This window comes from Rhipicephalus sanguineus, unplaced genomic scaffold, assembly GCF_013339695.2.
Source record: "Rhipicephalus sanguineus isolate Rsan-2018 unplaced genomic scaffold, BIME_Rsan_1.4 Seq566, whole genome shotgun sequence".
Classification (NCBI taxonomy): domain Eukaryota; kingdom Metazoa; phylum Arthropoda; class Arachnida; order Ixodida; family Ixodidae; genus Rhipicephalus; species Rhipicephalus sanguineus.
Genome location: NW_023615524.1, coordinates 68,083 through 77,808, shown reverse-complemented (window position 1 = coordinate 77,808; position 9,726 = coordinate 68,083). Strand labels below are relative to the sequence as shown.

Sequence of the window (9,726 nt, the reverse complement as noted above, 5' to 3'; positions counted from 1 at the left end):
TGCTCTCGCGGAGGTCGATTCGCACACGCCAAGACGGGCGAGCGGCACATACGCGGCTATCACAACCCGGCCGAATGCGAATGTAAAGACTCGTCTCGGGCTCGTTCCGGGTGGCAGTATGAATGTGCACTACATAAGAGACCCGTGCTGTCCCTCAAAGTCGTTTGAAGCCAAGTTCAACCTCGTTATAGCCAAGTTCTGCCTATATAAAGCCAAGTTCAACCTCTTTACAGCAATAAATAAGCATGGCACCGATAAACTTCGCTGTGTATGAGCTTTCCGCGGCTTAGTGCAAGCTGGCGATCGACTTTTTTGCTTTGATTTTGTTTTGTCTTTCTGTGCCAACCGTATTCCCGACCGATATCTACAAAACCCTGCTACGCTGGGGTTGTTCATAACAGCAGTTTACAACGAATCCTGATGAAGGATGTACCGTTAAAGATGGCTGCCAGTCGTCAACCACCGAAGAGCTTAGTGAATACCGACCGTCGGCCCGTATTCACAAGTTCTTACGCTAAGTTCCTTTGTGAGAGCACCTTCCATGACCAACCATAATTTTGTACGTATTAGTGAAGGCCGCCAAGCATTGCCAACCAGCGATTTACAGGGACCTGTCGTTCTTACTTGGACGCGTTCGGTGGCGTTGTTTCATTCAACCCTTGTCGCATGCACGTGCACGCAGGTCGGAAGACGTCTTCATGCTCTACCGTCTTTCATCGTTCTGGAGCAGTTTCTTCAGCGTCATCGTCACCATCGCTGTAGGAGTTGTTATCAGCCTCCTCACAGGTAATACCTTTACGGGACCGTTTTGAAACATGCACTTAGCCTAAAATGTTTTTAATGATGTCTCAGACACGCCAGTAAATCGATGACTGCGTGGTGCTAATTGGTTCATGTTGACTCTAAGTATGCGCTGATTGCAGGTATCCCATAAGAGAACTCAAACGGGATACCGACACGGTCCTGTTAACCCGCGTCCGTCCGAGTTCTTTTATGTGATACATGCAATCAGCGCGTACTAAATGCCTTGTATACGCAGTGCACATTTTCTTTAACACAGTTAGACGGGCCCCCTGGAAAGGCATATATTGGCTTTATCATTTGACTGTGTATTGGGCCCTTTAGCCTGCCTCACGCAATAGAGGCGTGCGATGAAACTTCTATTCACATATTTAGACAGTATCGGTCAGCTTGACAAACTTTAGTTGCACCTTGAATGCACACAATGAAAGACTATCAGCGCACGTCCACGCCCACGAGCCAAAAAACTCAGTCTTTTTTTGTATGTTAACATTTTTATGTCATATTTTTCTCTCTCTCTCCGTGCCTTTCCTACCCAATCCCTTTCCCCACGCAGAGTAGCAAGTCAGCAATTTGTATACACCGGCTAAATTTTCTGCCTTTCAATAAGAGTCCTCTCTCTCTTATACATTCGTACCACACAAACAAAGCGTGTTTCTTTGGTCTGTTAGTCACTTTGAGTAATTAATTAACTAAGTTATTTACTTATATTTCCCAAAGCAGAGCGGATGTGAGCACATCGTGATGTTAGACATTATATGTTCGCAAATTAGCATACCTTACTCTCGTTCGCCCTCAACTCGAGTACGCTTCCCCTATTTGGTCGCCTCACCAGGAATACCTTACAGACATATTGGAACGAATTCAGAACAAGGCAAGCCGCTTCATTTCTAACGATTACAGCTGTCAGTCTAGCGTGACACAAATCAAAGTTAACCTTTCGTTGCAACCTTTGAGTACTCGACATGACATTGCCTTGCTGACACTGTTTCACAACTTCATTCATTCATCTCGAACAACACTAGCATGCTTGAAAAGACGCTACTTCACGTCATACAGGCTTCATAATCACTTTAGCTATACCCGCATTTACGGATCAACACGTGCATTCAACTGCTCTGCGCTTCCACGTGCAGTTCGATGTTGGAATTCCCTGCCGGATAGCATCGCATGTCTGACAAACATTGATGCATTTCGTGACCCATTGACCAGTTATCTGGCCAACGAGGTGTAAAAATGTTTGCCATTATCGCAGTGTGCTCTATGTGCTGTAACCTTTTTGCAATTTCTGACTGTATAGCACCGTAGTGTCGCTTTTCTTTTTTTTTTCATTCGATCCCTAGTACTGTAAGATTTCAATTGTGCTTGATTAGATATCAAATAGCAAAAAGCTTTTACGAACTAAAATCTTTGCGAGTTGGGTCCTGATCTATTGCGGGGACTCATCTAGCCACATGATCAGCGAATGCGGGTGGCCGATAACAAGCAGTTATTACGAACAAAATGCCCCGCGGATTCAGGTCTCGACCCTGGGCCTAGCTTGCTTTAGATGCTGCGAGTGCGTTCAACGTTTGCTCGTACTGCGCCGTGATATACAAAAGGAGTAGTCATTAAGCGGCGGCGGCCAAGGAGTCTCCAGAGAAGAAAGCTTGCCGCGAGCGCAGCCAATTATAAACACGTCCTTGCTGACGCTTGCGTCACGAATCTGCTAGGGCGGTCGTCCAGCTGCACCTACTGGTTATTCTCGAAGAAGCTGCCAGCCAAATGAATTTGTCTCTGCGTGTTTTGTTTCTTTTTCCACACCGCAAAACAGTTTTACTTTCCGTGAAGGAAGCGTTGATTTGGGCATGAGATTACACAACGCGACCCGCAAGTGCGAGCGAGCAGCAAACAAACGAAAAGCGTTGTGTTATTGCGCCACAGCGGTACGCAGGTGGCTGAGCACCAAATTACGTAAGAAAAACACATCCACTGAATTCCGATCCGCTTCATTTCTCTGCTCTCTCGGCCACTCAGGCGTTACAAGGAACAGTGAGTAAACAGTGCACAACAAGAATGACCTATGATCTAAAGCTGCGGTTGTGAATATGTTAATCAGCTATGGATAGCGAATGAGACTTCGGGCTGGAGCACTTATGGTAAGGTAGACATTCACGTTTAAGGTGGTCTGCAGCAATGTAACACTTGTGGGAGCGAATTCACAGAACTTCTCTTTCGTAAGTTCGTTTCCCGTTGGTCAGCCGGCTTCCCTAATGATATGCCCCGCATCGTGTTTGGCTGAAATATTCTCTTACGAAAATTTTTTATCGTAAGGCGTTTTTGTGAATACAGGCGCTGCTCCATTGCCCGTCCGTCTTGTTCTTCTTCTTTTTATTTTTATATTTTTATTTTTGCTCCTCGTCAGTAATATAATATAATAATATGGCATGCACGAGTGTATTTCGTACATTCTTCTTGGCCCGTATTCACAAAAACGCCTAACGCTAGAATTGTTCGTAATAGAAAATTTCAGCCAGTCTCGATGCTCGGCATATGATTAACGAGGCCGGCTGGTCAATGGAAAAATGAGCACTTACGAACGAAAATCTTCGTGAGATCGGCCTGTGTTGCTAACCACGAGCCCGATTATTGTAATACCCGAGGATATTAACCTTTGCCAGGAGGCGCTTTCCTTTCTTTTTCACTTTTCGCAATCCCTCGAGGACACAGAAGGCTATCAGTGACCTACTGAAGCTTTTGTGAAGCACCGGCCTCAGTAAACGACCTGCTGTGCGTTTGCGTGTACGTATGCAGTGCTCCCTATCCCCACTTTTTTGTCGCCACTCTTTTACCCCCTTTGTAGGGTAGCAAACCGGACGCTCGAATGGCTGAGCCCCATGCCTTTCACCTATTTCTCACGCTTACTCTCGTGTGCGATCTGTACATATCGGAGTACTCTTACGGCTCCACCCCTTCCACCTGTTCCCTTCTATTCCGAACAAGAATCTCTTCTTTGAATACTCCGGAGTTCGAAGCAACGCACATGCTTTTAACGACGCCATAACGGGGAGTTCCGGGATCATTTTTATTACCCACAGAGAGAGAGGTCATTTGGGGTTCTGTGCACTCAAAGCACGGTATAAGCGAGCGTACTTGCACTTGACCTCATCGGAATGTGACCGCCGCAGCTGCGAATCAAACAGACGGCCTGCAGCTGCAGGTCGTGTGCATATCGTGTGTTTGTTGACTGCAGATTGCGGCAGCAGCTAAGCCTAAAATGGTGGTCTAGATAACCAACGTAGAAAACCGTAAAATATCCTTCTACAGATATGTCAGCCATTTTACAACGACTGGCAGTTCTGAAATATTATGTCGGGAAAATTGAAGCAAAACCGCTAGGGTTGCCAGGCACGTAATAAGCTATACAAGCATGTAGCAGCAAAGTTTCATTGGTTATGTACACACCATTGTGCGTGTGTTTGTAAACGGAAGCTTAAAGAAACGCTGACACAAAATTGAAACCTCAGGATGTTTGTGTTGTAGATTTCCCTGTATACGTGGGCACTTCTGGCCGACTATTAGTGGCAGACGTTTACTTTAAGATACTTTAATTTGGTTTTAAAGTAAGCGTGAGTGCTCATCTGACTTGGCAGCGCCTAGCAACATCGCCACTGGTATGACGTAGATCGAGGCCCCTTGTGACGTTCCACGAGTAAAGCGAGTATTGTGGACGTCACATAAGGTTTGCGGGACGCTCACATTACCACGACTGGCACCCGGCGAGGGCTATTGTTCCTCACCGCTCTCGCTCTGTTGTCGGGCTGCTCTCAAGGTGGTTCTGGCTGCTCAGGAATGCTTTTACTTTTACCTACCCACATGGTTCCATTCCTTACCACGCGCGCGGCCCCGATTTGAAAACTGCGCTTCTTCAACGGCACCAAAGCTGGAGTACACGTGGTCTTAGGCTCTCCCTCGCTGTGGAGGGGGGGGGGGGGGGACGAGTTTCTCGTGGTTTTATGCGGGCGTTTCGAAGTGACGCAAAATTGGTCGCAATAAACGACGCTGGCATTGATTACGTTGGAGCATTTGCGATTCAGTTTCGGGATTACCAGACACGAAGCTACAAATTACAGCACAAAAGTCACAAAAATTTCGCTTTCAGGGCTCCTTTAAAGATAAATATCTTTAAAGGTAAGTGCCAATACGGCGTGCCTTATAATGATAGCTTGGTTTTGGCACGTAAAACCACGTTTTTAAGGCGAAAGCCTTAGATGCCTCCTCCAGGGTTGCCACTGACTTTCGAGTAAATGTCGCCAAACGACGAGCAAAAAGTCGCCAATAGTCGCCATTTTTTACAAATTTCGCCAAAAAAGTCATCATTCTAGATATGTGCGGCGAACCTAGTAATAAAAATTTCTGGTCACATATAGCCCCGTAGAATGCAGTACCATCCAAGACCCTTAAATGATATTGACGTTTCTCAATGCCAGTCGTATCGCCCGCTTCACCATGGTAGTGCATGGTGCTGCTTCTCCGACTATCCGCAAGATTTGCACGGTGCTGCAAGGGTGAATGAATGAAACGCTCATGATATCCTTCCATCCCTGTCAGCTCGTTTCAAAGGTAAAAGTGTGGTAAACCATGGGCGAAAACCGTGAAAGCGTCGTTTGTAGACAGCTTTACGTACCCTTATATGAATTAAAAGGATTAAAAGGTTTATTGAAGGTAACACGACAGAATTCTTACAGGAACCGATCATTAGTAAGTCTTACACGTTTTCAGTGTGAACCAGTGTGATATCGGACGCCACCGACCCTTTCTTATACTCCCTTATGTTTACATGCGTCAATGCGATGCGTTATTATGAACAGGTACACAATGTGAAATGTTATATAGCAAATGGTTTCATTGCACACGCTCACCGAGAACAGTAGAAAATACCTCAATAAATATTTTTATTGCACAAATAGCCGCGTATCCGCCTCTCTTCGCTATTCCAAAACAGTCTTTACGAGCTGAATTGGAGGTACTGCAACAGCGAATAAGTTGCCAAGCTATTCAGAACAGTTCGAGCTTTGGCTGAACAAATGGTCGGGACACGCGGCCAACCTGTCGTCTAGCCCCTTCAGAAGCGAAACTTCAGAGAAGCTTAAAGCGCCGAAAGCTATAAACTAATTATAGTCAAATACTCCCCCGTCGCGGTTTGCAAGGCAGTTCGCTGACTTACGTTTTGCTAGAATGTCGCTGGGGGACGTTCCAGTACCTCCTGCATCTAGATGAATTGAGGAGATACACACGAGTTACAGGACGGACATACCGAATGACGCGTAATGTGCACATTCTACTCGTGGGTCTAAAACCAAGAAAAATACAGAGAATGTTGCCGCTCATTCGTTGGGAAGACATTGAGCTTAGGATGCATAACTCAGTGGAGATCTAAGCCGAAAATCGCCAAAAATTCGCGATGTCACCATTCATAGTTTCAGGTCGCCACAGGCCTCTCAAATTCGCCAATTTGGCGAAAAGCAGCCACCAACTGGCAACCCTGGCCTCATCAAACACGAAAGTTCACCGGCAGCGTCAGCGTTCCGCGTCGGCGGCGTCAACACGAGTGATGCGAAAAATCATCATCACGTGATGACGTCACCATATGACGTCATTACGTCACAGATCGCCAAAATTAGTGACGTCATCGTGACGTTACATAGCGTGACGTCACATGATGACGCCATAACATGACATCGTCGCTTTGCACTGCCTCCGTGATCAGTGGGCCGATCATGGAGGCAGTGCAAAACCGGGTAAGGTGTAGAAGGCTTGTAATGCCTCCGATCCTGGAGAAAGTTCAAAACCACGTTAGGTGCAGAAAGGCTTTGGAAGGGACGCGGGAGGATCAGTACATGGACTGAAAAGAAAAAGAATGAGATGGTTTTCGCCTTCCAGTCGTCTTAGGCAAACGCATAAGGGACACTGTGAGTTTTTATTATTATTACATTAGAAAAATACCTCTGTATTCGTTTTCATTTATTTTCACTCGCCGACCATAAGATTAGCTAACGATGTGCCTAATAAGCTGTCAGTACCGTATTTAGGTGAGCTTGTGACATGGTGAATCGGACTAGTTGGATACTTCTCATAAGTACAACGTTACCGCCAGTGAAGGGGTTAAGATAACAGGTTATTCGTTCACGAAATTCGCTGACCTAATAGGACCGAAAATTCTCGTGCTTTGAAAACTATACTTAACTTTATCCGCAGACAGCTCTATCTTTCCAGCATGATTCACGGGTGACTTACTTTATCGTTAATAAGGCTCAGGTACTACACGAGATGAAATGAAACGACCGCGCATCTCAGTACGCTTGTGCTGCGCCCTGTTTCAGGCGGACGGAAAACTGCTGCCATGCACGAACACCTGGTCGACGACACGCTGCGTACAGCGTGGAGGAAATCGACGCGCCGTCGAGGCAGCCAACGCAACGAGCAGACGCCCAGTGCACCGGTGTCTACTACCGTGCGTATATACTACATGTGCAACTTGCACTGTAACGAACAATTCCTCAAACATGCGCGACGCTGCAGTAACTACGCATGCCCGGACTTCCCGACCCTCCCCCCTCCTCTCGCCTTTAATTTTTCAACGTAAACCCCCAATAAGAGGACCTATCAGGTCCTCCCATAAGCTGTCCCCCTCCCCCTTCCCGTAAGCTTACCCCCCCACACCCCCCTCGAAAAAATCATTTGTCCGCCCCTGCGCATGCCAGCAAATATGAGAAAGAAGCAGCCAACGGTTGACTCTTGCAATTTGCAGAAAACAGAAGCGGGGCGTTGCCAATACAGCTAAAACAAGAGCGTGAAAATTGATACGTCACAAGCCTTGAGGTCCTACTGAGACATAGGTGTGGTACGAAGAGCGAGATCTCGTGCCGTACGAACTGAAGGGATGGCACCAAAAATAAGCAGGAATAATCCAGCTCTTCATCAAGAAATTTTATATAGTTCTCTTATAAGGCGCGTTATCTTATAGGAAGTTTAACGGAATTTCTTCGGACTTAATTTTTCGGTCAGCCTAAAATTTTACTGAGCTGAAATTGAAAAAAAAAAAAGATCTCCAGTAATGTACAGTAGAATATAAAAAACTACCCAATAAAAATATCGTCGAGACGAAGTATACGATACGATATAATTAAATATGAAAATGAAAGTGTGTAAAGCTTGTGTTAAGCGTACCGCATTCACTCGCAAAATACCGGCACTGACTAAATTTTGGCCATTATTGGCTAATGTCTGCTTATACTGAGTATCCACTATTATAACAACGTATTAAGGTAATACTTATGTACTATAAGCCCTGAAAGGATTGTTTGAGTCGCGCGATGCTATGTAAGTCGGAGGGAAAAACGTAGTCGAACTACGGAGGAGCGCTCAAGCATGTAGTTCAGCCCTATATTAAGCTGAATTTATACTGTATCCTCACTTTGCGGCATTTTGTGCTTCCAGAATGAGTCGTTATTTCATTATGCGTTTACCCTTTTGATGCGGTGAGAGTAGAGATGCATTTCCATGTGATATACTTGCAAGTTTCTCACGAGTAAAGTAATAGCTGCACTCTTAATCAGGTACTGGCTAAATGCTGGCTATATCCAGGAAACCAGACGAAAAATGTCCGGTTTCCTGGATATATCTAGCACTTTAAGCGCGACCTGATTAAGAGTGTAGCGACGTTTCTCGGGGCCCATCTCTCCTTATGTACTCAACAATAGACAAATAAAACAGCCAGTTAAGTGAGGAGGTGTCATAAACACTTGTTTGGTGATGAATTTAGGTAGTGGGTTCTAAGAATTTAGTTAAGTGGGAAGTTTGAAAGCGTATGTTTCTTGCTACTCCATTTCACTTCCATATGGTTAAGATGCTGTGTTATAAGTAAAGAAAATTTCTCTGTAATCATGTGTAACGAGAAAAATAAAAGCCAAATGATGGGACACTCGTCCAAAGCCTAGGTATTCTGATCAGCAGCTTGAGTGAAACGGCAGTCGACTGATAAAATCTGCCTTCTAAATATACAGATTCCCCATCGGTTTTCTTTATTTCTTTTTCAGGAAAGAACATCCCGTATTGCAGAAGATGTTCCCAAGCTCGCTATCGACAAGGAAGAACTCGAGAGATTAACGAAAGAAACACAAGTGTGATGATAACTCTTTTGTAAAAAGTGGCACTTCATTATTGAGATCAACACAAACGTCATACCATAAATAAATTTTAATTTGCCTTGGTTTTAGGCCATTATATATAGTAAAAGCTTGTTAATTCGAACTCGAATAAGACTATAAAATTGTTCGAATTAAGCAGAGTTCGTATTAGCGGGCGGGCGCTAGAATGAACGAACATGACGCCACACTGCGCGGGCAGATACCAAGGAAGCCACCTTTGGACTCGTTATCGCGAATTAGGCGCTACTACATGTTTGTGGCAGGTGGTTTCGTAAATAAAGCTCATGGAGTTCTAACAGCGAACCGAATTAATTGACCAGTCAGTGATACGCCAGAAACAAGCACCGACATGCATTGATGTGTGCAGTGAGCCTTAATGTCGAAATGTACGACGCTACTTATGCTTCAAAACACGTTTATTTACATGGCAGAGTTAACGCAATCGAAATTAAAAGTAATCGGCAATTTGCATTCGCTTGCGTTTTCTTCTGTCGCGACTCCATGAGCATTGTTTGTAGCTTGCCTAAAAGCTCCAGCGCAGCGTCCGGATTCTCATCTGCTGAGAAATGCTGCTGTTTCTTTGTTTGACATCTCTAGTTAATTCGGTTTGGTTTGGTTTTGTAGCACATTGTGATCATTCTGGGCCGACTTCTGCGATGAGCGACGAGAACCAGGGGCTCCCCGTTCGAATTAACCGTTGTGGATACGGACGCGTTCGAATTATCGAGAGTTTTGC

The 9,726-nt window shown here is 45.2% G+C and overlaps 1 protein-coding gene across 1 annotated transcript; it reads left to right on the top strand.

Moving 5' to 3' along the window:
* Positions 1–687: 687 nt before the first annotated feature.
* LOC119377760 (uncharacterized) lies at positions 688–9,072 on the top strand. Its single transcript, XM_037647098.2, has 3 exons — positions 688–786; positions 7,164–7,294; positions 8,880–9,072. Exons 1-3 carry the CDS (start codon positions 699–701, stop codon positions 8,967–8,969), a joined length of 309 nt encoding a protein of 102 aa, XP_037503026.1. The 5' UTR covers positions 688–698; the 3' UTR covers positions 8,970–9,072.
* Positions 9,073–9,726: the final 654 nt, after the last annotated feature.

Coding starts and splice junctions, on each gene's coding strand:
- LOC119377760 (XM_037647098.2), top strand. CDS start 699: ATGCTCTACCGTCTTTCATCGTTCTGGAGCAGTTTCTTCAGCGTCATC. Junction 787..7,163: donor TGTTATCAGCCTCCTCACAG/GTAATACCTTTA, acceptor GCCCTGTTTCAG/GCGGACGGAAAACTGCTGCC. Junction 7,295..8,879: donor GTGCACCGGTGTCTACTACC/GTGCGTATATAC, acceptor TTTCTTTTTCAG/GAAAGAACATCCCGTATTGC.